Source organism: Eumetopias jubatus, unplaced genomic scaffold, assembly GCF_037043125.1.
Source record: "Eumetopias jubatus isolate StellerSeaLion01/CBP00866 unplaced genomic scaffold, mEumJub1_p1.0 scaffold_4, whole genome shotgun sequence".
NCBI classification, from domain to species: Eukaryota; Metazoa; Chordata; class Mammalia; order Carnivora; family Otariidae; genus Eumetopias; species Eumetopias jubatus.
Window position 1 is genome coordinate 68972267 of NW_028274810.1, and position 27423 is coordinate 68999689.

At 48.9% G+C, this 27423-nt stretch overlaps 1 protein-coding gene across 1 annotated transcript in view; it reads left to right on the forward strand.

The window, feature by feature from the left end:
* The window catches only part of AGBL4 (AGBL carboxypeptidase 4), a 1510278-nt gene extending 1487887 nt beyond the window's left edge, over positions 1-22391 (forward strand). The window contains exons 12-13 of the mRNA XM_088022849.1: positions 14739-14835; positions 21005-22391. Of these exons, the coding sequence (XP_087878975.1) occupies positions 14739-14835; positions 21005-21125 (218 nt within the window). The 3' untranslated portion in view covers positions 21126-22391. The remainder of the gene's footprint in view (positions 1-14738; positions 14836-21004) is intronic.
* Positions 22392-27423: the final 5032 nt, after the last annotated feature.

Here is a 27423-nt window from a genome sequence, read left to right on the forward strand (position 1 = left end):
CTTTTGCCAAGGGATAAATGACAGCAAGGGCTACAGCATGACTTGTTTGTCCTATTGTTACTAAACTAGGGCAGGATTGAACGAGATGTGGAACAGGCATGTTTTATATCCTGACACTGAGCAGATCCTGATTAGTGTTTGTCAGCGGAAGGGAGCAGACAGGCAGACAGACAGGCATGCTGGCCTGTCGGTGCTGTGGGAGAGTAAGAACAGAAAAGTTTCTAAGAAAATATTTTCTATCCTAAAAAACATCGGATATATGTGTTAGTCTCGTGGGGGGTTCAAACCCAGCTTCTTACCCATCCTGTCACTGGACTCGCTTCAGCTTTGCCTGACAGGAAACCAAGATGTCCCCCAGAGAGCACAGGATGCAAGGAAGTGCCAGTAACTAGACATTATGCTGGAGCTTCGTTGTAGGAATCGTAGGAGTCACTTGACACAAATGTGCGGCAAAATAAAATTAGGCAACCCTCCTACTAAGAAGAGTGCCATAGAGGGATTCTAGGGAACCAAGAACTCCCTGGATTCTAGGAGCCATATTCAGACTTCATATCCAGGATCACTGGTGACATGACCACCTGATTCCCCAAGATAGGAACCTGGCATGCTACCCTTGATGCTTTTTCTAGTCCAGCCACCTCTGCCAGAACCCTACACTTAACCCCCAATTCACATCCATTCTGCATGACAAGTATTTTTTTTAATTCTGTCTCTTCCTTCTTGCCCCACAGTTAGTGTCCTCGCTCAGATCTGCCCCACCCTCCCTAGACTAGAACTGTCCTCCCTGTCTCCTATCTTGGTCCCTTCCAAACCATCCTCTACCAGGGCCCCAGGAATGATCATTAGGAAGCCAAACCTAATATTCTCTCTCCCTCCCTTAAAACCTTGCCATGGCTTCTTATTACCTGCAGCATAAAGTTCACGTTCAATCCATCACCCGAGGCACTCCTGACCTATCTTTGTGTATTTCTCTTGCTTCCTTCTTCATCTTGTAGAAGATGTTCCAGACACACCAAATGTCTTCCCGTCTTTGAGGGGATCACCGTACCTCAACATGCTTGCACATGCCTCTGCCTCTGGTCAGGGATTCCTTTCCACGCATGCCATCATCCCGTCTTTGCCCGGTCAGCTCCTACTCTTTTGTCAAGTCCCCCAGATTCCAACCTTGTTCTATATGTGTTTGTCATTGACGACCTTCCCTACTGTGACGTGCGCTCCATGAGCACCTGTACACCGTTGTATCTCAGCATCTAGAAAAGTACCTGGTACATAGTAAATTCTCAATTATTTGTTGACTAAGTTACGTAACACACGTTCATCTCAAATCAAAGTCCCCCACCCAGTTCAGCGCAGGTGTTACCTCCTCTAAGAAGTCTTCTGGGGTCCCTCCAATGTTAGATCTTACTTTCTCTGCCCCCACTTCCCTTGCTTCCCTCTGCCATCGTAGTCATTGTCCTGCACTGTGGTTTTTATCTACCTGCCTTCCATAAGGGCTTCTCAGGACAGAGACTAACTTCTCATCTCCAAGTCCATAGCATCTGGCCCAGAACCTTACAAAGCAGAGAATAAATATTGAATAAATGAATGTACTCATTTTAAGACAGTGAAGATAATAAATAATTATAACACGAGAATAATTCCCAAAAACCTCAGGCCTTGCAGTAGGACAGACCTGAGTTTGAGTCTTAACCTCCAACTGCTTGTTGAGTGTGTTAGACACAGGACATCTCTGAACCTCAGTTTGCTAACGTGCAACATGGGAATAATAAAATCTACCTTGTTTGTGCATAATAAATAGCACAGTGCCTGGAAGATAGTAAATGATCCTAAGCATGAGTTCCATCCCCTGAGTTTCAAGTTCAAGGCAACAGATAAAAAGAAAGTAACACAAGGGCAGATAGGAAAATCATAAAATGTTAGAGCCAGTAGGGCCCTAAAGACTGGAATTTAAGAGATGGGATCATTTCTATTTTGCTTAAGATGGAACAAAAATGTCCCCAAATGAGGGTTAAATGTAAGGAGGTAGCCAAGAATAAGGTATTATAATAGACTTTCACTGTAGTATAGCCATCCCTTGGTGAAACCCTGAAAGAAGCTGAATTCCTCCTAATTATACAAACAGGAAAAGTGAAGCCCAGGGCAGGGTGAGTGACCTAGCCCAGGTCATACAGCAATTTGGTAAAAGCTGACATTCAAATATGGGTCTCTGGATTCCCAGGATATTGCTCATTCCATTAAGCCATGTATGTGCTTCAAATTCCAGGCTGAATCAGAATGAAGACACAAGGAGCAAGGGAGTGGGCTTCTTTTAAAGATCAGGAACCCCCTATCCTGCCCCTTTAGTGGGCCTCTTAAATTCTAAGCTAGTTTCAATTATTACTTTGCTTTCTGGCCAAAAGACTGGCCCGCAATTCTCAGCCACTGAACGGCCCACCATTCTGTTGGTAGTCCCTTCCTGGGGCCCATCTTCACGCAGCGTTCTTTTGACCCAGGGAGTAGACTGGCACCATCAGGATCTCCGAGGTTCTCTAAGTTAATGCAGATGTACTCGGGACAGATGTACATACCGTTCATTGCATTCTGAGCCTAGCCTGGTTGCACTCCGCAGCACCACCCGATTCTCACTAATCCCAGAAGAGTCACGCTATAAAAAGTGAATGAGTCAGAAAATGGGAAGGAATATTACCTGAAGGAGGTGATAAACTCAGGTATCTCCATCCAAATTTAGAGCAGAGGTTCTTTTATTTTTTTTTTTTTGAAGATTTTATTTATTTATTCGACAAAGAGAGAGAGAGTGAGAGCAGGGACACAAGCAGGGGGAGTGGGAGAGGGAGAAGCAGGCTTCCCGCCGAGCAGGGAGTCCGACGTGGGACCTGATCCCAGGACCCTGGGATCACGACCTGAGCCGAAGGAAAGACGCTTAACCGACTGAGCCACCCAGGTGCCCAGAGCAGAGGTTCTTAACATTCTGAAGGATGCAGATTTCTTTGAAAATTATACAAAATTATGACTATTCTCCCCAGAAAAATTCACACATACACTTTTTTGCCTGTAATGCCAGAGGGTCCAGGAGGCCCCTAAGTCCCCAGGTAAGAGCTCCGAATCTAGAGGCTCACAAGACATCAGAGCTGAAAGGTTTCCAAACAGCAGCAAGTCAGCATCTCCCCCAACTTCACAGACTGGAAAACTGACACCTAGAGTACCCTTGTCCCACGCAAGGCCATGCAGTCCCCCAGAGCCAGCTGAGGGCCCGGAGCCAGGACCCATCAGAGCTCTTCTCATTTATTACACCTCTTGTCCTGCCTGCTCCAAGACGCTGCTGCACAAATATTGACTTTGGTCTTTAGTCTTGTTCTTATTGTGCGTCAGTAGAAGCTTCTGAAAATATCTGGGAGCATCCCAGAGAAACAGAGCCTCCTCTAGCGCTGAGCTGCATCCAAGCCCCACCAATTGCCGAGTGGGGCCCCGCTGGGCAAGCACCGCAGACTCTGCGAGTTAATTTCCAGAGCTGTGGTCAGCTATCAGTGGGGAAAGGGAGGCACTGCTGGGAAACTGCTAGTTCCTGGAGCAGAGGAGGAGGGGGAGTGGGGGACCCACACAGCAAGCTGGAGTGTGGGAGGTGGGGGGGGGATTAACTTCCCTCCTGAGTGAGGAGTGGGTCTGAGATAGACGGGCTGCAAATGCCAGCAGTCCAGGGCTTGGGAAGCGAGAGGCATCTCAGAGGTCAAGGTGTGCAGGAGACAGAAGGAGGCCACTCTTCCTGCCCAACTGATGGGGAGAGGGGCTTAAGCAACCATCCTAGGTCAATACAGTTTGTGAGGGACATGTTCCCTTCCCCTTCCTCCTGTCTCCAAGGAGCACTTAGCGACGACTTTTTCCAGGTAGAGGAGCCAGAGCCTTTCCAGTCAAGCTCTCACCCCACCTCTAAAGCTCCCGCCCATGCCCCCCACCCCCATTTCACCTGCTGCTTGTCCACCAGATACTGTGCATCCCTTAGACCAGTGGTGCCCACCCAGCAGTGAATTCCTCTCCCCCTCCCCCCTGCGACCCTCGCCACACACACACACACACACACACACACACAGCCCAGGGAACGTACTAAACGTTACGTTTGGTAACGTCTAAAGACATTTTGGGTTGTCAAAATGGGGTGGAGGGTTGGGCTCCTATCTAATGGGAAAAGCCAAGGACGCTGCTAAACATCCTATAATGCACGAGACAACTCCTTACAACAGACATCCGGCCTAAAATGTCAATAGTGCCTGGACTGTGAAGCAGCTTGAAGGCAGGACTATTCCTGTTTTGTTTACTCTATCTACCCAGTGTAGTCTGCATACCTATTGCACAGCCCAACACAGAGGAGGTGCTTGATAAGTATCTGTTGAATGAATAACAAATAATGAATGAATGACAACCTGCCTAATGTCTGAAGTTCAAAAATCCCCCAAGGTCATCCTATCCAGACTCAGGCACATTATTCCTAAGGTCAGATCTCCATCTGTTCTAGCCCAACCAGCCTCCAGCTTGATTTCTCTTCCAAATACCCCATCAGAGTGATGGGTACTGCCCCCATGCCCGAGAAGGCCTGCCCTGACCCGGGGGGCCAGAAAAGGTATCCTCCTAGAATGCAGCAAAGAGAAAGTGAGGACTAGATTAGCATTAGAGATCATTTTAGCTCACCCTCTAGCCAATTTTATAGAGGGGAAACTGAAGCACACAGGGTGGAAGGGACCAGCAAGACCTTATCCTTGAACATCCAGAAAATTTTAAAAATAATTTCTTCATCTCTCTCCCTCCCTGTCCCTCTTTTTCTCTCTCCCACCTTATCTTGTCTTTTTGGCTCATTTTTTTTTTTTTTTCTGGCTTCTGCGATAGGCCTAACGTGTGTTAAATGGCTCTGGAAACAAATTTGAATGTGACACACCCTTGTCCTTGAAGAGCTCATGCTTTGTTGGAAATGACAGGTTCATAAACAATAATGATAATAGAGTTACTATCTGCCAGCACTGTGCTAGGTGCTTTGGATATATCATTTCTAATCAACACAAGAGTCCTTCAAGGTAGGTGGCGTTATCCATTTCAGACATGAGAAAACTAAGGCATAGAGAAGTTGAGTAGTTTGCCCAGAGTCGCACAGCTAAACGTGTAGGAGGCAATATTAAAACCCATGTGTTTTGGACTCTAAACCCCACATCCTAAATAGATGTACAATGGGATCCAGTACCAGGGGACAAGGCTTAGACCAGTTTATGGAAGGCCATGAACGCCAGATTTAAAAGTTTAGATCTTACCCTATAGGTGACAGGGAATTGGCATAAGGTTGTAAGTCAGGAAGTGACAAGGTTAGCAATTATGAGAACATCGCTCTCAGTGAAAATGGTGGGAAACCGAAGTCAGGAAGATCAATTAGGGGGCTGAAGCAAGAGTTCAGAGAAGAGAGAAGGATCTGAAGTAAAGGAATAGTAGTGGGAGAGGAGGAAGGGCAGGTCCACGATACGTTTAGAAGGCAAAATAAGCGGCACGTGGTCCTGCCTTTGAGAGGCAGCAAATAATGTCAATAAAAAAGATTCTGGAGTCAGACACGTCTGGGTCCAAGTCTGGTGAATGCACTTGCCGCTTGTACCGGGGGGCACTGAGGGTCTGGTGGGGTGGGAGCGGCGTTTGAGCACCCCGCAGGATGTCCAGCACAGAGCCAGACCTGCACTCCCCACATGCAGGCAGCGTCTTCATCCTCTGCTCCTAGCGCCTAGAGCAGCTCTGGCTGGATAATGACCCGCACACATGCCCAGATGCTAACCCCTGGAACCCATCAGTGTCACCTTATGTGGAAATGAGGTCTCTGCAGATGTTACTGTTAAGGATCTTGAGGGAGGAGTTTATCTTGGATTCTGGGGGTGGGCCCGACATGCAGACATGCAGTCACATGCAGCCTTATAAAAGGGAGGCAGGGGCGCCTGGGTGGCTCAGCCGGTTAAGCGTCCTACTCTTGATCTCAACTCAGGTCTTGATCTCAGGGTTGTGAGTTCAAGCCCCGTGATGGGCTCCACACCCACTACTTGAAAAAAAAAAGAGGGGGGCAGAGGGAGACTGGACACACAGGAGGAGGCAGACACTGGAGTGATGAGGTCATAAGCCAAGGTGCAAAGCAGCCACCAGAAGCTGGGAGAGGCCAGAAACAGTTTCTCCTCTGGGCCCTCCACAGGGAGTGGGGACGTGTGAGCACCTTGTTTTTAGCCCAGTGAAATGGATTTCAGACTTGTGGCCTCCAGAACTGTGAGAGAACACATGTGTGGTGTTTGCGGTGACTCGCTACAGTGGCCGTAGTAACCGAGCCCGGAGCCTCCGTTATGCCCACTTTGGCTTCCGGCCTAGAGGATCTGGGCGCCCCCCACCCCACCCCACCCCCGCAATGTCTGTGTGTGCTCATCTCCCACCTCCCCTCCCCAGATTCCCACCCTCTGAGCTGCGTCTGGTGTGTCAGAGAGGAGGCCCCCCGCCCTCCGCCCATGAGCCTGCCTCTCCCTTCCTTCTCTGTCCTCCTGTCCTCTGCCTCTGCCTGGCTCTTTCTGTTTGTCTCCGCGTGTCTCCCCTCCGATGCCTGTGTTGTTCTGTTTCTGCTTGTCTCTTTCTGTCCCACCTGCCTCCTTTCTGCTCTCTCCCTCCCCACTGTTTCCCTCTCTCTCTCTCTGACTCTCTCCCTTTGCCGTTCGCTTCCTATTCTTCTTTCTCTCCACTCCTCGCTCTGTTTCTCTCCACTTTTCAAGTTTCTCTCCACTTTTCGGGTTCGAGTCGCTCCCAGCCCCTCTGATGATCTTCCTGATCTTTCTGCCCCATCCTGATGCGTTTCTCTTCATATCCTCCTGGCTCTTTGCATCGCTCTCTGTTTTGGCCTCCGCCCGTCTCTCTGTCTCTTCCTCCCTTCTGCTGTGTCTCCGTGTCCTCCCTCTCTCTGCTTCCCTCTCTCCCACATTCACAGGCCTCCCACCTCCAGGGTTTCTCAGGCTCCACCTGCCTTTGGGAAGGACTCTGCCATAACATCTACAGCCCCCATGCTGCCCTTCAGAGCAGGACTTGTCTGTTTAGTCATGCCCTGGTCCCACACCATGGGAGGATGGGTGCCAGAGGCAGGGACAAAAGCTATTTCACTGTCGCATTGTTCTTGTGGCCTTACCGAGAGGCTCCCCAACAGGTGCATCTTCACATTCCGGCAGCGCAGTCAGCCTCGCCAAGGAGAAATCACTTTTCCTTGGCCTATGCTCTGCAGAATTAATCTTTCCCCTTTAATGATGATCATCTGTGGCTGGCAGGGGCAGGAATATGAGCAGAGAAAGAATTCTAGAAAGAATTTTCGGGGGTTTCAAAACAGGGAGAAAGTAGGAGTTAAATTTTCTTATTTGGAAGCAGGATGATAGCAGGGAAAGATCTTCATGAGGGCTGGGACCGTGTTTTTCTCTTCCCCGTGTCCCACCTCCTGGAATAGCATCTGGAATGTAAAAGACAATAAATATATGAGTGAATGAATGAATGAATGGGCTTCAATCCTCGTTGCATCAGTTCTCACTGTGCCTCACTGGACCAGTCACCCTTAAGTTGTCATCTGCGAAACAGGGCTGGTAATCAGACCTGCCCGCAGCACACAACCGTGAGGGCAGTGGAAGTGAAGTATGGGATCTGGTGAGTGGGGCTGGACCTCAGCTCTCTTCAGGGCAGGCCAGGCCAGGTGGGCTCCTGGGTGCTTCTGGAAGAGCTTCAGGGAGTGAGAAGCGTGGGGCTGGCTGCAGAGAGCGGGGGGCAAGGAGCAGGATGGGGAAGGGAGGCCATCGGCCGGGCAGGAGGCTGTGCGTGAGAGGCGTTGTGTCTGGGACTACTCGGGGAGTGGGGAGGACCTTCCTCAGGAAGCCGCCACGTGCCAAGGAGGTGTATCTGACTCCCATCAGGGGGACCTCATCCCTGAGGTTAACTATTATCTCTAGTAGTGGGATTGGGCTGGACTTAGCAAGAGCCCAGTAATGAAATGGCTGGTCAGGGCTTGTGTTTCCGATGAGGAGGATCCTCATCCTTGGTGCTGGCCTGCTCCAAGCACGCTCAAACCCCACCTCTCCCCCAAGGCCTCCTTGACCACTCTACTTACTGCTATAATGTGTCCCTGTCCCCAGCACTCTCCTTACACTGTTCTTTATCTTTACTTCATAGCACTTACCACTTCCAGTTTCTGGCATTCTCGGTAACTTACGTGTTAGATTGACAGTTTGTCTCCCATAACTAGAACAGAAGCTCCATGACGCCAGGGATCTTGGTGAGTTTTGTTTGCTGGGTATCCCAAGTGCCTAAAACGACTCAGCACATAGTAGGTTCTCAGTGAATATTTGTTGAATGAAAGAATGCGGATGGGATTTTTCATAAGCTTATTGTATTGAACACACCATGTTAGCGCTGGAAAGGACCTGAGAGACTATACTTTTTACCCACAGAGAAGGAAGGACCAGAGAAGGGAAATGGCCAAGGTCACACGGCAAGTTACTGATTGAAACCAGGTTGGTCTCTTGAATTCCCACTTAGGTGCTTATTCAGTACACCAGATCTCAGGCCCTGAGATAGGAGAACAGAGGGTCCTGCAGTTACTGCCACTCTCCGAGAGACCTTGGGATGCTCAAGAATGGGTCTTCTCTGAGAGCAGGAGCAAGAGATGGAGAGCTGTTTAGAGTGGAACATACCATACAGTGGAACATACCAGCAAGATTTGCGGCATGAGCAATCCCAAAGGGCCGGTAGTTCAGAAACCATTTCCGTGATCTGATCTGATTCTTTCCCTATTTCTGACTTAGGACCTAGATGCTAGTGTCTCATCGGCATCTCCACCTCAGAATGAACTAGTCTCTCCCCTGACCCTTCTGCATTCCCAAGCATGGCACCCCATCCACCCAGCTGCTGAGGCTAAATACGAGGGAGGTTGCCCTTCATTCCTTCCTCTCCTCAGACCCCATGGCCAACCTGCCAGTTCCTCCCCCAAGATATAACTTTCCATCTCTACTGCCTCTGTCCTGGTCCGGACCCTCCTCACCCCCACCCCCACCCCCTGCCTCCATCTCTCCCCTGGACCCCTGCAGTAGCCTCCTGGCTGATCTGTCTGCTTCTACTCTTGCTTCCTTATTTTTAGCACAGCAGTGACCTTTTAAAATTATAAATCAGACCGTCTCATTTTCCTGCTTAAAATTCTTCAGCAGCTTCCCATTCACTTAGAAAATCCAGACTCCTTCAGGTGACCCAGAATAAGGCTCCATGTGATCTCCCTCTTGCCTGTCCCTCCACACCAGCCCTCTTTTTTTTTTTTTTTTTTTTGGCTCATTCTGAAACTTGCTTTGCTGCATCATATTCTTTTTTTCCCCTTTTTTATTGTTATGTTAATCACCATATATTACATAATTTGTTTTGGTGTACTGTTCCATGATTCATTGTTTGTTCATAACACCCAGTGCTCCATGCAGAATGTGCCCTCCTCAATACCCATCACCAGGCTAACCCATCCCCCCACCCCCCTCCCCTCCAGAAACCTCAGTTTGTTTTTCAGAGTCCATCATCTCTCCTGGTTCGTCTCCCCCTCTGACTTACTCCCCTTCATTCTTCCTCTCCTGCTATCTTCTTCTTTTTCTTTTTTCTTAAAATATGTTGCGTTATTTGTTTCAGAAGTACAGATCTGTGATTTAACAGTCTTACACAATTCACAGCGCTCACCGTAGCACATACCCTCCCCAATGTCTATCACCCAGCCACCCCATCCCTCCCACCCCCCACCACTCCAGCAACCCTCAGTTTGTTCCTGAGATTAAGAATTCCTCATATCAGTGAGGTCATATGATACAGGTCTTTCTCTGATTGACTTATTTCACTCAGCATAACACCCTCCGGTTCCATCCACGTCGTTGCAAATGGCAAGATCTCATTCCTTTTGATGGCTGCATAATATTCCATTGTGTATATATACCACATCTTCTTCATCCATTCATCTGTCGATGGACGTCTTACCAGCCCTCTTTCTGACCCTCTCTCCCGCCCAAGGACCCTTCCCCCCACCCTTCCTTTTTCATAGGTGCTGCCTGCCCTGGTCCCCTCTCCTCAGGGAGGCCTGCCCACATCCCCAATCTGAAGCAGCACCCCCATCACCCCTTCCCACGGATCTTGTGCATTTTCCGTCCTGCACTAGTATAATCACAATTATATATTCATGTGGGTTTTTATTGCTTTGTTATCTGTCTCCACTTCTAGACTTAAGAACCATTGTCTTGGTTGTGTTTTCTGTTTTGTTTTGTTTTGTTATTTATTTATTAACTTTTTTACCACAGTGTACCCTGAGACTTTCAGGGAGCTTGAACATAGCAGATGACCAACAAATATATACTGAGTGGGCAAGGGATGGCTAGAACCATAGATACATCAAATTTTTTTATTGCCTACAAAAGTTTAAATTCCTCAGTTTGGCATTCAAAGCCTCCATTGATCTGCCTGCACCCTACCCGTGCAGCCCCAACTTTCACTCTACCCTGAGGTGGCCTGGGCTCATGGCCCTTCTCTGTCTCATTTATGGCCCAGGGTCATGTGTCCCCGCCGAACTTGCACTGATACCACCTCTCTTCCTCCCCATCGCTATTGGTCCTTGACCTTCAAATCTTTGTTGTACATCCACTTGCATGAAGCCTTTCACAATTTCCCCAGTAGGACCTCCTGCACATCCACAGAGTTTAGCGTTTGCACGTATGATCACAGTCCAAAGAGGAGAAACCATATGCACAGTGGTAAAAGACACTCAGGTTCACATGCTACCTCTATCACTTTCAAGCCACGGGACTCCAGGTGATTTATGCAAATCGTCCTTCTTACAGTTTCCTCTTCTGCAGAGTATATGTAGGATTGTCCTTCGCCCTCACAGGGCTGTGGTGGGGATTGGCGAGAGTAACTACACTGTTCGGTGCTCAGGATAAGGAGTTGCTTTTGTGAAGGTAATAGTGCAGCCTGTTGGGTGACATAGTTGGGACATGCTAGTTTCCTCCTCTAGACTGTCAACTGTACTTGTCTGATTTCTCTGTCTCTAATCCCAATCCCTCTCACCGTGCCTCCCGGTATACAGATGGGAGGAGCCCAGTGAATGATTGAATGAACGAACGAACGAGTGAGTAAATGAATGAATGAATGAGTGAGAGTGAACAGCACATGTCCAAACCCTCCCTACCTGTTGAAAGATCCCAGGAAGTACTAGGGCTCCTGACACCCGCCCTTTTGTTCAAACAGCTCTGAGCAGAAGTGGCCAAATCAGTCTGGGTTTCACCCCATCCCGGCCAAGCTCCCTTGCTTCTCTGATTCGGGGATCCTGATCCCACCTGCTGTCTGTTCCTGCCCTCGCAGAGGCAGGAACAGGGTTCCAGTTAGTTATTCCCTTCTCCTTGCCTGCACCCTAAGTCCTTGTCCAAAGACAGCTGGTTTCCATTGAAAATGTCCAGTCTCTCCCCTCCCCTGCCCACGTCGTTTCTCGACTCACACAGGCCCCTGTAGCCTGGGGAGAGTCCCCCCCCCCCCCCCCAGGTTTGAGAAATCCCTGACATGATCGGAGAGGGAAAAAGGGTGTCCCAGACAACTCCCACCTTTAAAACACGGTCTTTCAAGCAGAGCTCGTCTAAAACAATCAGCACCTGAGCGGAGTGGCGGGGGGGGGGGGGGGGAGGGTACATTTTACTGGAGAAGCCTGACTCCTCCTTGCAGAGCTGGAGTATTGCTGACAAGGATTTCTTCGAGGGTGGCTTCGAGTCTGGCTGTCGCTGCCGGCCGGGGAGGACCGGCTCAGGCTTCCCTGGTCCCTGACTCCTGCACTTATCTCATCAACACCCACACACCACCGCAGCACGAGCCCATGAGGCAGGCGTTATTATTGACATTTCACAGGTGCGGGACCAGGCTCCGAGATGGAGTGGCCTCCGCGAGACTGTGCTGGTGCTCGCCTGCTACCTCACACACCTCCCCCCGACGGGGCCTTTAAAACAGTAGCTCTTCTCTCGTGCCTTCCGTGGGTCTGAATTTGGGGAGGGCCCTGCCGAGTGGTCCTGGCTTGGAGGCTTTGATGCTGTGGCTGGAGCGGGAAGAGCAGCGGGAAGAGTAGCGTGCCTGGCGAGAGTCTCTCTTTCCTCACGTCTCCACCTAGTGGCGTGGCCTCCCCCTGCAGCCCCTCCGCGGGCTCGCCTGCGCCTCCTCCCGGCATGGCGGCCTCAGGGCAGCCAGGCTGCGTGCGTGGAGGTGCAGGACCCCAGCTGGAGTATTCTAGCAAGTGAAGGGCAAGTGACAACTCCTTCGCTGACATCGCTTCGGAAGTCCCACAGTGTCACTCCGACCACCTTCTGCTATTCTTGTAGTTACAAGTGAGTCACAAGCCCACCCAGATTTAGAGAGGAGATACGGACCACACCTCTCCATAGGACGGTCAAGGTCATGTCATAGAATAACATGGGAGACATTGTTGCAGACATTTTTGGAACTTCCAGCATGTGGTACACAAAATGTGGCCGGGCCAGGATTTGGATTCAATACATCTGATTCCAAAACTTCTGCTATGCCTTTTTAGCCAGTCCGTAGGGACCTGTCCTTACCCCTGCGGCCCGTCCCTCGTACTGTCCGCACGCACAGGGGCGGTGCGGTCTCCCTAAGCCGACTGGAGCCTGGCTGGGTGAAAGCAGCAGACCAGGGCCTGCTGGTCAGAGAGGCCATGCCCAAGCCAGCCTGTGAACTTCTTAAAGAGGAGGACAGAGAAGGTCGGTCACATCCGGAAGAAGAAAGCAGGTGGCAGCCCCAGAGCACAGTGAGCCTGCGGCACATCTCACTGTCATAAACAACTTGTCTGGTGTTTTTCCTTCTCCCACCGGGCCCTGGCCTGGGATGACTCAGCCCTTGACAGAAAAGGTGCCTTCGCATTGAGAAACATTCACTGGTCTGGAGTCAGACATTCCTGAATCGGAGTCCTGGTTCTACCACCGCCTGTTAGGCAGCCTGGGATAAGTTCCTTAACCTCCCTGGACAAAAGGGAGATTAAAATGCCTTCCTTCCTGGACTGTTTAAAATTTTTATGTAAGCAAAGTACCGGTGCCATGCCAGGAACATAGTAGGTGCTCCATAAATGCTCATTTTCCTGTCCTGGGCCATGTCCAACCACAGCTTGAGGGCTGTCTTGAAGACAGTGGTGAAAACTCCTTTGACCATTCTGCTAACTCGAGTCCAGCTCCGTGACCCTGGAAGGAGCGGTGGCTGAGACCTCTCCCGTGATGTGACAATGAAACTGAGGTGTCCTGGGATGGAGAAGACGTCAACCCTGTAAGGCACCAGGAGGGAGGAAGCATGGCCTGGGAAGATGAGAGGGTGTGGGTGAAGGCCTGGAGGCAAAAGAAGTTCAGTTGCTGGAGCATGAAGGCCAAGGGCGGTGCAAAGGGGGAGGCCACAAGCACAAAACTAAGAAAATAAGCAGGGCCCTAGCAGTGAAGGACCTTATAAATCAAGTTCCAAAACTTGAACTTTAAAGGCAACTGGGAGCCACTTGGGAGTTTTCCTCTGTTGGATGCAGTGGTTAGCTCTGCATTCTATAGCATCCCCTTCGACTACATTGTAGGAAATGGAGTCGAGGCAAGAAAACCTGTGGCAGGGAGGCCCATTCGGACAGGATGACAGTAATCCAGGGGAAAGATGATGCTGGCCTTTTCCAGGGGGACAGCAGGGGACTGGAGAGAGGTGGACAAACTCAAGAATGAGGAGGTTCCATGACAGTGACAGTTTGGATGTTCAGAGCTGAGGGATATGAGAGAAGAGATAAGTGCTTTAAATGGAGTCAATTTAGAAGTCATGGAAGTGTGGGGCTGGAGCACCGATCACAGCCCTGGGGAGAGGAGTATCATGGAAGGCTTTGCTAAAGGGGTATCACCTAACTGGAAAATTGATGAGCAAAAATTAGCCAAGGGAGGTGGGGAGGTACTTCAGGCAGAGGAAATAGCTCATGTGAAGGCTCAGAGATGTCAGCTATAATGCACAGGGCAGGTACTCTGTGTTGTTGAATAGATGATTGGTCTGCCAATTCATACTAAAGTGTTAATGGTTGATATAGAACTGGCCCTTTCTCCTTCCCTGAAGAGTTGGTACTTTAACAGGTCATGAATCCTTGCCCTAAGGATTCATGATCGGTAGATTTCAAGGTGGAAAAGGGACACTGTTTAGGGTGAGAGGGTTTTACCTTTGCCCCCTCCCTCATCCGAGGTTACTAAAGTCGATGACTGATCCTTAAGGGTCAAACAGACCCTGGTCTACACACAACAAAGGGTCTCTTGCCCTTGGGTCTTGCTTATCTGCCTCCACCCTGAGCTACCTGAAGCCAGATCGTGGAAGCCCAGTGATTCCCCAAGGGCCGCAGTATATTCTAGAAGCTGTGAACATAGCTTTGAGGTAAGAATACCTAGACCCATATCCTGGTTCCTCTCCTTCCTAGTCCTGTGACCCTGGGAAAATTATTTAGCTTCTCTGTACCTTTTCCTCATCTGTAAAATGAGGAAAATAATAGTATCTAAAATTCTGTGAAAATCAAAAAGGACAGGACCTACGAAAAGTTTAGAAGGGTGAGTGGTGTCACTGCCTCTGTTACTGCTGTCATTATTACTAGTCCTCTTTTCGCTCTGTCACCGTCTCCTTCCAAAGTTGCTCCTTGATGCACATGCTTGCAGATATGAAGCTGGGAAGGAACGTGGCGAGAACGTTTTTGGATTATTATCGGCTGAACCCCCTGGTCGAGAAAGTGGCAATTCCCATGCCGAGGCTGCGGTAAGTGACAGGGCAGAACTGTATGGCCGGGGTCCTACTGAACTGGCTTTGTGTTCAAGGGCAGCTTCCCTCGGCTTCTCTCTGGCCCTCAGTTTCACGTCTGTGGCGGGGGGGAGATAATCCCTGCCCTGCCCCCCAGCATATGGGGCAGAAGAGCTCAACAACATGTTTTCTGACTATAAAGTATCATCACAGCATCAGACAGTGTGGGGGTGGCCACATTTCTGGGTCTCCCATAGGAGTCCACGGGGATGGGAGATGCTGAGGGGCTGAGTGCCGTCCAGGTTAGTCTGGGTGTCTCCATACACTACTTCATCTGGCAGCTCATCCTCTAGGATTCCTACTTCATCGAGGCTCATAAGGTCTCTGATCCCTCCATTTTCTCATCTGTCCAGTGGGGACAATGGCACTCACCTAGAAAGTTATTATGAGATGCGTGTTAAAGCACCCTGCACGTTTTTAGGCCTACATGTATCCCTTTAAGGCGTGAGAGTCCCCTTCCCTCAAGACGTTCAGGGCTGGGGAGGACACAGCCCTGAGAAATTTCACATCAGGTCTTCTGCCGGAGTCAGCTTTTTGGGCCACTGAAGAGAGAAGGTCAGGGGATGGGTATCCTTTCGGAGGGCAAGACCACAGACCAAAGTGCTGGGCATTCCCATGCCTCCTGGAAGTAAGCCTGGTGAGCATTTGGACAGTGATATCCAATGGCATCTGGAACGGGCTGGCCCTGCCCTACATCTTGGCCTCATTTCCTACTCTCTAGTGATCCAGCCTCCGTAAAGGACGTAATGATGTCCAACTTCCTTTTTCTGCCACACCATTCTTCCCACTGACCTTGCCCACGACCTTGCCCATGTGCTTTGCTACCTCAGGGCCTTTGCACTAACGCACCTTCCTCCATACCCCGTAATTAACAAAAACACTATTAATCACTATTATTTATTGAGCAAAGTACTTTTTGTACATGATCTTATTTATTCCTCATAGATATTATACTCCCCATATTACAAATGAGGTAAAGGAAGCTCAGGAATGTGAAGAGAATTGCCTGTCAAAGAGATTTTGGCAGAGGTAGGATTTGATCCTAAGACTGTTTTATTCCAAAGCTAGACTGAAGTCCAGAAGCTCCACCTTAAGCAGGAAGCCTTTCTCACTATCAGTGTGGGTTCAAATTCTGTCTCAGGTTCATGTTAACTGTGGCATCTTGGGCAAGTTTCGTGGCCTCTTGAAACCTTTCTTTACCTGCCTATAAAGTGGGTGTAATAACTAAAATCTCTAGAGATTTTAAAGATTGGATACAAGTTTGGTATAGTGCCTGGCAGTCAGTAGGTGCTCAATAACATTTCCATCTCCTTTGGTTTCTGGGTTGCAATCCCAGATTTCCAGCCAGCTCATTGTGGCCTGGGGCAAGTCCCTGGACTTCTCCGGTTGGGCTGAATGATCTCTCAGGGCCATGTTCCACCATGCTGTGAGGGCCACATCTCCACAGAGTCTACAAAACAATGTATTCTGACTCATACTCTGTCTCAGATTGTTCACCAATCATGTGGGGTCTTTGTGCCCACCCCTCATTCCCGGTGGATTAAAAACACCTTCAAGGAGGATCATGTTTGTTACTCCTCTATGCTCCCCAAGTGCCTAGACTGTACTGAGCATGCATACGTGTCTTCCTTCCTTTCTTCCTCCCTTCCTGCCTCCCTTCTTCCTTCCTTCCTTCCTTCCTTCCTTCCTTCCTCCACTTAGGAAAACCAGCACTTTAAGCCAGTCCCCTGGGGCGAGGGAGGTGCTCCTGCTTAGTGAGTAGGGCATTACCCTGCCTTTGAGGAGCTCACCTCTAGAGGAAAGTGCTCAGTTCAGTCTTAGAAGTCATTCTTGATTGGTTAAAGTTCTTAAAAATTTAAAGCTCTATAACGTTCAAAAGAATTCTTAGAATCTCATTTACAAGTTAATTTGGGGATTGTCTCTCAGGTCCTCTGTCAACCTGAATAAAATGATCTTGATCCTTTGGACTTTTTCCTGGCTTGTTGCACTATCAGAGAAATGGTGCCAACACTCAGGGAGACCAGCAATGGCGCAGGCCCCTCTTCCCGACACAGATGAGGAAGTCGAGGCCCAGGGAGCACACAGCACTGGCCACGGCCAGGACTAGAGCCCAAGCCCCACAATCCCCAGCCTGCTTTTCTCCACATGAGTTAGCAGAGTTCCTCCAGATGGACAGGAGGCAGGAAACTGAAACCAGGCGGGAGGCTGCAGGGAGCTCTCAGGGCCCCCAGTGCAACTGTTCATGGGGCTTCATTGCTCAAAACTTTGGAGGCCTCTTTAGAAAAGAGCTGGAGAGTTCCTTCCTCAAAGTGCACGGCCTTGAGGACTTGAGGTAAATGCACCCACCCTTAAATTAAGAAAAACCAAACAAACTCCCTCTCCATGCCCACACCTCTGTCTCAGCCAACTATGAATATCACTTAGCTCTCAGTTGTCAGCAACTCTTGGAAAATGAATTCCCAGGAGGACGCAAGGCTCTGATTTAGGACTTGAATATGTCCCCTTTGTTTGTATTATTTTCCACCCAAGCATCAAATAATATAAGTGAAAGAGTAGTTCTGGTTTTAAAGGAAAATTACATGTTTTGGCTCAAAATTAATCTTTGTTTTCTCTCATCTTTGTGGATAATTATAATCTGTCAGTTTCCACTCAGGTGCTGGTGGGAGCCTGTTGGGGGCCAGGCTGCCCTTCAGAGAGGGTCCCTGGGGAGGGCCAGGAGGACCAGCAATGTGGGCCCAAGAGCATAGGTTCAGGGATGTGGAGTTGATGACCAAAGCCGAGACCCCACACTTACCTGGTTCACAGTGATGCCACAGGGCTAAAGTTCAAAAGATCCCATCAAGGTAGATGAAAATTAGGAAAAATGAACAGGCAAGGTGAGCCTTTATGGGAAGATAGAGCATGAGCATGGAAGGTGGGCTGGTCTCTGAGTGTGAAGTGGGCTCGGGCTCAGCGACAGGCTGGGAGGGCGGGCTCCATGGTAGGGTTGTGATGTGTGTGTTGGAGGATGGGAATGATCATCTCCTCAACACACTGGAGCCCACCATGTGCCAGGCCATGCACTGGGTGCTGGGGGACATAGAGAGCCCCTGCCCATCAGGAGCCCAGGACACAGAGGAGAAAGGCATGTACACATGCAAAGATGATAAACAATACCAAACAACGTATGAACGTGCTCAGCTACATATCAGATTATACTCTCTCTCAAAAACCTTCCATGGCTCCCCATTACCTTCAGGGTAATGTTCCAGTTCCTTTTCCTGGTATTCAAAGCTCTGACCTACATCTTGAACTTCATTTCCCAGCATACCTCTTCCCCTGTGAGCACCCTCTCCACCCCATCTGCTTTCTACCACTTTACACCTTATGCTTCAGACTAAACAAGTCAACTATTTTCATGCCTCTATGTCTTTGTTCATCTTTTTTTTCTCTCCCTGGAATGTTCTCCTATTTTGTCTCTAGGTGGTGAATTCCTACATACTTTTCAAAGCTGGGTCTAAACATCTCACACCTCTCTGCTTCACTATCTCTGTTCTCCACCTGAGATAGAGCTACTTCCTCTCTGCCCGATTCCTAACTGCATTTTGCACACACCTGTAGCATTGTATGTCCCATAGAGTGTTGTCATGGCATCTTTGCACATCTGGCTTCTCCACTAGACAGGGTTCCTCCTTAAGGAGCTATCTTGGGTCACTCCTGGATCTTTAGTGCACAATGCACAGCCTAGCAGGGAGTATATCCTAAAAAAGTCCTGAATGTATGAATTATGGAATGGTAGAAATGAAGAAGCCCCTAAGAATTCTTGACTTCAACCCTTTCATGTTTTAGAAAAGAAAAGTGAGACCCAACCAGAAATTCCCCTCCCACACCACCTGGCCAGCATTTGGCAGCCAGCAGGGGTATCCCAAGAAGGCTTCAGGGAGGAAGTGGCATTTGAACTTGGTTTTAAAGGACAGGCAGAACTTAGATGGATGAAACAGAAAAAGGAGAGAAGGTATCCCATGTTGGGGGTAGGGTGGAAGGCAGGAGGCAGGGCCTGAAAAGACAGTCCGAGGCAATGACAAGACTAGAGCAATGGAGACAGTAAGGACAAGACCAAAAGTTCATTTCTATTCCTCAGTCGCTCCTCAAGCACCTACGTAGGCCTGAGCTTTGCTTGGGAATTACAGAGAAAAATCAGATGTGTTACACTCACATTCTCGTGAGAAAAACAGACAAAGAGCTACCTAGAAAATGGTTTACTGAGGGCAAGGTACAAAGTACTGTGGAGATCCTGAGAAGGGAGAAGCTTATTTTCTGGGAAGTCTGCTTCCCAAGTGAGCCTGGAGAGGTGGGGGAAGGCATGGGAAGAGGAACACAGACCCCAGATGTACGGGATATTTGCCTTCCAGTGCCTTCTCTCTCTTTGCCCCCATCTTGGTTACAGAGGCTCTTTGCCAATCAGTCTACACATTCACACGTGCCCCTGGCCACTGCACACCTTCTGCCACGGCCCCATCTACCTAGGACTGTCCCCACCCGTGCTTGTACCTGAACTTGCCCCTCTAGGGGAAGTACGCCTTCCTTTACTCCCATGAAACCATAGCCATCTGATTTCCCACGCTCCCTTTGGGTGTTAAGAACCCACCCCTTGACATATGAATAGCATCCTGTAATTTGCAAAGCTCACCCCCAACCCCCACTTAGCAGAGCTGACGAGGCAGGAAGGACATAGGCTCTTGTGTGCTCTAGGCTGTCTGTGGGTACTGAGGTCTAGATGTATGTCACCCATGCTAGACAGCCTTGCCATGTTAGCCAGGTCCCTCAGCGATGGTGACATTTCGGGCAGTGAGGCCTATTGGTGGGGGAGATAGGTTAGGGCAAGGCGTCCCGTTTATGTGCCGCCACCTGTTACATTTTTACCTTATTCATGACTCATCAACAGTGAAGGAAAATGGGTACTCCAAGGTCAGAGCACAATGGGCTACAAGAAGTTGCTTCTTCAGTCCTAATTCAAAAAGTACAAGAGAGATTCCATATTTATGGTGTTTGCCACTTTCTATAGTGCTTTGTAATTCTTCATTATTTTGTGTAGTCATTTTGTGCAACTGTCTCCTCTACTAAACTGTAAGCAGCCTGAGGACAGCATCAATGTCTGACTCATCTTTGTCATGTCCAGAGACCATGGAACCCTCTAGCACCATGCCTTTGTAAGTTACAGCAGGAAAGGGAAGACATTAAGTGCATTTACTCATGTTATTTCATTTAACCTCACAACACCCCTGTAAGATTGGAATATTTTATCCCCATTTTACAAATAAAGCCCAGAAAAGTTAAATAACTTTCCCAAGATCACACCCCTCAGACATAGCCAACCTGGGAATTCAGGTGAGTTCTTTCTGGCTCTAAAGCCTACTCTTTCCACCGCAAATGAATCTTAGTCAATCACGTGAATGAATGGCACATCAACTTATCAGTCAACAACATAACAAACAAGGCCCTGTATGAGGGAAAATGCAAAAATGGATAAAACTTGGTCCCTGTCCACAAGGAGCTCATAGTCTAGTGTGTGAGCCAAACAGACAGAAGGCAATTACTGAAGAGTAGTGTTAAGGGCATGGCATTGGGTGCTGGGTGCTGGGACTCAGAGATGAGCCAGACATACCTCTGCCTTCCAAGATCACCCAAGCTCGTGGCGGAGACAGACCCACTATGAAATGCCATACTTAGGCTACTCTGAGGAATATAAGGGCGACTCTGGAGCCCAGGATGGTTATGAAGAGGATGGGGTCCCAGGCTCACCCAGGATATAGGTCTTCTATGTGTCCACCCCCATCCCATTGTGAATTGGAGAGGATGGGTGAGAATCAAGATGGACGCGTGGAACATTTGGAGCTGTAGTCTTCTCCAGAACCAGAATGATACAGAGTATCCAGCCATCCATCTAGCAGGCATTCATTGAGCCACGATGCCTGCTTTGAACCAGGCCCCCGGTTGGGTTCCTGGGACACAGAGAAAAGGAAGACAAGACCACTGCTCCTGGGCTGTCGTAGTCCAGTGGGGGAGAGAGACATGCACAGGAATGATTTCAATCCGGTGTGTATATGTGCTGTCTTTCTTCTCTCTTTCTGTTATCTCCCCTTTACAGGAAAGAAAAGCCCCCTCCCTACAAGCACTCACTCCTGCGGGGCCCAGCCAGGAACCACCCCAACGGCAAAGGGGACAAGAAGAGCTCCGTGAACCACAAAGACCCTTCAAACTCTTTTTAAGGACATGGAGTCCAGGAGGTCTTGTGGAGGCAGGAGCATGCGTTTTCTGCTGGGGCATGAAATTAATCACCCTTCTCTAGTTTCCAAGTTAAAGGGTGTGGAATAATGAATAAGCTAGCGAAGGGGAAGGAAAAATGAGAAACCTCACTGTCAATTTTCCCTTTTACCAATGGAAAATCAATTGTGGGACTTCAGCTTAAGGCTCAGGAACAAAATAGGAGGCTCAAACCAAGTGAGTACAGATGCTATTTTCCCCAGCACAGAGATCCTCACAGCAAGAGGAAAAGCTACACGTCCCTTTTGAGAGGTTTGACACATCTCAGGTCAGTGCTTCTGAAGCCCCGTTACCTTTTAAAGTTGTATACCTACCACAGGTGGTTACCTTCTAGACCAGGTGAAGCCCCGTTACCTTTTAACGTTGTATACCTACCACAGGTGGTTACCGTCTAGACCAGGTGATGGTTGTTCACGGTTTTAGAAAGGCCCCGTCCATACCTCCTGATCCAAAACACCATCAGTGACTCCTACAACCCAAAGACAAATATGCCGTTGGGAACTGTAGGACAGAGTTGTTGAAATCACAGGGGTCCGAGGCATTTTGTCGTGGTGTCTCTGAGCTGCGTGCATTCCCCAGTGACCTGGGTGCTTGAACTGAAACCGTATTGGTCACTCATTCCAAGAGGTCCGTCATGGTTCAGATCTCCAGATCCTGGTGCCAGGGACCAAACCTGGCCCCTGAAGAGGTGGGTATGGATACTCTGCAATAGGGGAAGGATGACTGCCAGGTGAGGGAGATGCAGAAGACAGGAGAATGCCTCCCCCCACCCCAGGCAGGGGGCTGATAAAATAAAACAGCCGCAGTGGGGCTAAATATTGTGCATTTTTCTAAAGAGTAAAGTGCCTTTGTATGATGAATGGGTCCAGAGGAGTCTGCTCCCTTCCTTTCTGTGAAGCGGGCAGGCTGAGTCACCATGACAGCCTGCTAATTAAAATGACCTCCCGGAAATGAGGATTCGGAGATCGGGAGAGGAAGGAAGGCTCAGGGGAGATAGGGGCCTTTAGCAGAAAGCTCCAGTTAAGCATTCTTTTGCGTTGGGATGGGGGATTTTTGAAGTTTGTTGCAAAAACTGAGAGCAAAGCTTGTTCTCCCTTTGCTTATTGGTTTTCAGAAATGATAACAAAGAACCATATGTTAGTTGGCTACAAATGTTGTGTTGTATATATAGCTTCTCCTCTGGGTTCTTTTCGCCCAGAGGAACACAAATAAAGTGGTTTATGCATCTCTTCTGTTCCTCTGAACGTTCTTGGCACCCGTCCCTTTAGGTCTTCCACTTCCACAGGAACCAACCAGCCAACCCAAATTTGGTTTGACTCGCACTTCACTGTCAGGGACTCTGCCATCAGGGATAAGGAAGAACAGTCAAGACTTGACTTGCCCGCAGTTCCTGTGTCAGAGTCCTGGGGAGCTGAGCTGAGTGCAACGTGAGCCAAGAGCATGGCAGGTCTTTCAGAAATGATAGCATCTCTTGAGACAGCATGAACAGAGGTGGACTGCATAAATCAGGCACGGTGACAGTCCAGGTCTATTTTCCCTGATCAGACCATTCCCATAATGTTGGGCCCCACTTTGTAAAAACTGCATTGATTGATTGGATCACAGTCTCACAAGCCCCAGGTATGCGAGCGGTTTGAAACCAAGAACTTGGAGCCAGGTACCTCTGGCTTCTAACTCTGCATTCAGACCCTGGTTCTGTCTTTTAATATCTGTGTGATCTTGGGCAAGTTATTTAACCTGTCTGAATCTCAGTTCCCTCCCCTGTAAGGTGGTGATAGTGATACCTGCCTCATTACAGTTGTTATGTAGGTCTGGGAAATGTCAGCAAGGGTGCTCAGGAAGAGTGAGCTGTGTTATTTGGGATGTGACCAACATGGTGAAGTGTCTGCAAATCATTTCCCATTGGAAATGGGTGAGGAGATGAGCTGTTTATGAAAAATAAGAGGGAGTGGGGGTAGGAAAGTGAGATCACAATCTCTAAAAAAGTGGGAAGAACATCTTGGACATTCTTTTTGTCCAGAAGAAGAAACCCTGTTCTGTGTTGCCAAAGGTAAGAACCAAAGCCAATGGTGTAGTTTCAATAAGATGGATTTCAGCTCAAAAAATGAGGAAAACTTTCTGGTGAATAGAGTTGCCAGCCATCGGATGGGCTTCCTGGGGAGAGAGTGAGCTCCCCATCACCAGATGTATGCAAATATTCAGAATGAACATCTGTCATGGGGGAAATGGAAGGGGTTCCTTCTCTAGGGGGATGCTGGATGCTCTGTGGCATCACCTACTGGTCTGTAACTCTGGAGAGGAATGGCATGAGGCAGGTGGTTACATTCCTGATGTCAAAGAATGGAATTTACAGTATAAAAAGTATCATTGAATGCTAAACAAATGACATTAAATGTCTCTGAATTACAGCATACGGACCCTGCTAACATTTAGAATTCCTTAAGAAGGAAAAATGCATGGCTATAAGGCAGACTGTAGGATGTGTTGGCAATAGGACCACCTGCTTCTTTCAATTGGCGGAGCAGAGAGGAAAGGGCTATCCAAGAGACCAGGGGTTGCCAGTGGACCTCCCTGGGACCTTGGCCTGCTCAGCAACTCCCTAGCTTTCTTGGACCAGGTTCTACCTGTGGTCTCCAGTTAGAGAGGAAGGTTTTCGGCAAGGAGATGGAAGACAGCAGCAATCTGGCAGTGAACCAGCCGGAAGCTACTAGCCCACCCAGCCCCAGGAGGGGGCGCTCCAGCCTCTTTTCTTCCCTGCCCACCTTCATGTCTGCATAGAGCCCCAAGTGGGTAGACTGGGCTACCAACCCAGTGTTCTGAGGAAAGTGAGATAACTCTGCCAAAAGGAAGAGTGGAGAGGGGAGAGACATGTTGGGCTTCTACCTGGCTCTCACACGTACCTCTGTAAACAGTGCCACTTTTCTCTCCACTAGTCCAGAAGCTCAGAGACAAGACTAAGGGTCTCTTTACCCTCAAAAGCTACGGTAGGCAAGCCAGAGGTCACCCAGATTCTTTGTGCAGAAGCCATAGCAGAGGGGTGCCTGGGTGGCTCAGTCGGTTGAGCATCTGACTCTTGATTTTGGCTCAGGTCATGATCTCAGGATTGTGAGATGGAGCCCCACATCGGGTTCTGCGCTGGGCGTGGAGCCTGCTTAAGTTTCTCTCTCTCCTTCTCCATCTGCAACCCTCCCCACCCCAACAACACACACACACCCAAAAATAGAAGCCCACAGCAGAGGCTGAGTCACCTGCCTCTGATGACAGTGCCTGCAGCAGCAGGGGACCTTTAGCTGGGAGCTTTCCCCGTGGTTCAATGACATACCTAAGACCTACCTAAGAGGATCCTGGCTTATTTTCCTAAGTAGTAAGAGCAGCGCCAACCATGAAGTCTGGAGTGATTAACATTTGTCGGGCCTCAATTCATTCATCTGCCAAGTACTCACTGGGCATTTGCTGTGTGCCAGGCATTATGCTAGATGCCTTTGCATCCACTGTCTAATTTGATATCCCCAATAGTCCCTTGAGGTATCATTTTCTATTTTGCTAAATAGAGGCTCCTAAAAGTAAAATCCTTTGTTTGCATTCATCTGGCTAGTGAGAATCTGGATTCAAACCCAGCTCCCTTTCCACTCCTCTACGCTGGGCACTCTCCATTGGTCTCTAGGGAAAATCAGGTCAAAACAGGAGAACAGGTGTAGGCAGAATAACATGTGACCAGTGGGATCAATTAGAGGTGATGGGGAATGGGGAGAGAGGCAGGGGACATGGAAGTTCCCAGGGTGGGTGTGTGAGTAAGGATTTCAGGACTTTTTAGCACCCGTATCTGAAACCCTGTCTTCTTCCCATCTCTCGCTCCCATAAACCTGTATGAGCTCTTGCTGGGCACTCCAACAGGGTGGGGTTTGGGCAAGTGGTCCATTTATCACTTGACACGCAGAGGCTTCTACATCTCCCAGGGCTCCTGGAAGCTCAGCAAGGTAGTCATTGCAAGACCCATCCTGGCACCCTCTGGGTTACTGACCCCATGCAGATAATCTAGCTCAGGTGCTGTTCGCACTCCCTCCTTCTGGAGTGTGTGAGCTGAGCCTATAGTGTCTCCCTATTGTTCAGAATTCTTCCTCTGAGTCTTGTCTCCTGAGCATTTGGAGGGTGCCAAGAGTAGAGATCCTTTCCCTCACAGCTCAGCTCAGCCAGAGGGGCACCAGGGCAGAAAGAATAGGGGAGACATTATAACGTAATAGGAACAGCCTGGGTTTAAAAATTCAGACAAACTGAAATGTGGATCCCAACTCTTCTATCAACTCGCTGTATGGCTTTGGGCAAAAAAATTTAACCTCTTTAAGCCTTGGGATTCTCATCTGTAAAATGGGAATGAAAACCTACCTTCTGTAGTTATTGTGAGGATTAATAGTATATATATAATATATAATAATAGTATATATAATATATAATAATAATAATTAATAAAATCTACATACAACAGAGTGCCTGTAGTTAACACTGTATTGTGCACCCAGACGTTTGTTAAGATGGTAGATCTCATGTTAAGTTCTTATAGCAACAACAACAAAAACAAAAAACAGCAACAACAAAGAGACACAAGGAAGCGTTTGGAGGTGATGGAGATGTCTATTACCTTGATTGAGGATTGTTTCGCAGGTGCTTGCACATGTACAAACTCATCAAATTGTATACGTTAAATATGTGCAGTTTTTGTGTATCAATTACACCTCAGTGAAAGTGTCTAAAAAATATAATAATACCTATAAAATAAGTGGCAGAGGGTAGAACTCTTTCCGCAAGTCACCCTCACCCCTGTTCACTTCTCACTTGCTTGCTAGGGTTGAAATCCCTTTTCTTGGAGCCAAAACTCTGTTTATGCTCAGATGAAGTACAGACAGGAGTACAAAGTCTTCCTGAGTAGAGGACAGGGGTGAGAGAAGTGTCCAGAAAAGCGTCAGTCACACGGAGGGATCAATGTCAGGCTAGGGACTCAGGTCTTATTCATCACTGCGGCTTCAGCATGAACACAGATCGTGCAGCAGAGCCCGTGGTCGCTGAGTGTGGAATGAACAGGTGTTAGGAGTGGGGTAGTGGCAGAGACCTGAGTCGGTGACGGAGAGGAAAGAGGCTTTGTAAGTTGGGGTTCTGCACAGGGGAGAAGATAGTGTTGGACACAACGGTCACCAAGACTGAACTGAGGCAGAATTGACAAGACTAAAAAGAGAAGGCGGGGCAGGGGAAGGGGAATTAGGTTCTGTGAGATGTCTTGTTTTATGAAAATAACAAGAGAATTTTAGCAGGATTTCTAAGAGGCTCTTTCCGTGTCGTCTGTGATTGGCATGCGCTTTCTCAGGGATGGTCTCCGAAGGTGGCACACGGATGTGCTGTGCTGGCTGCAACCGGACCTCCCAAGCTCTGTCCCCTGTCAGCTCTCCCCACTCTCGCCAGACTCTGGGCTCACCTGCCCGTCTTGCAGATCCCTGAGATCAGTGCGATCAAGTCCCTTGCCTGTGGTGCACAGCTGGGAAATAACTGGAACAGGACCTAGGCACAAACCCACCTCTGCCATACCCCGCTGCCTTTTGGTTCAACCCCAAACCTCGGGGCTAAGCCTGACAGGTTCAGAAAGTCATCCTTGCGACTCCTCTTATGGCTCTTTGATGCTCACAATTTGCTTGTCCCCGAAGACCTGGGATCTATTTTTGGCTGGCCTTATGTCAATCTTAAATCCAAATCTGCTGCTCTCCCTGGCATCAGCCGTCTGGGTTAATGTCTTCTTTTTCCACCTGGTCACCCGGGCTGCAAGCCTTGTCACTGTGTTAACTCCCTTCTTTTTCTCACCCTGCGCGGCCAGCCAGTCCCCCAGGCCCACTGCTTCTGCCACTGCAATGTGTCTGCCGGCAAGCAGTGTCATGGAGTGACTTCGGAGTCCCTAGACTGGAGATTCAATCTCCTTTCCACCACTGGCTATTCTGGTCTTGTGAATCATTTAACACAGTTCATTTTCCACATAGTTAAAATGGAGAAATAATACTTCTGGCAGGATTGTTGTGCATCTCCCTCCTCTCCCCTTTCCAGGCTCTCCCTCCCATCCACTCCCACCATCATCCAGTCCTACCAGGATTGCTGTAACAGCCCCTCCCTCCCCTCCCTGCCAATTCCCTAGCTCTCTCCCCAAGGGTGATTACAAGATCTCTTTAAACCATGACCCCACCTTTATGGCACCCCACCTGTCTACAT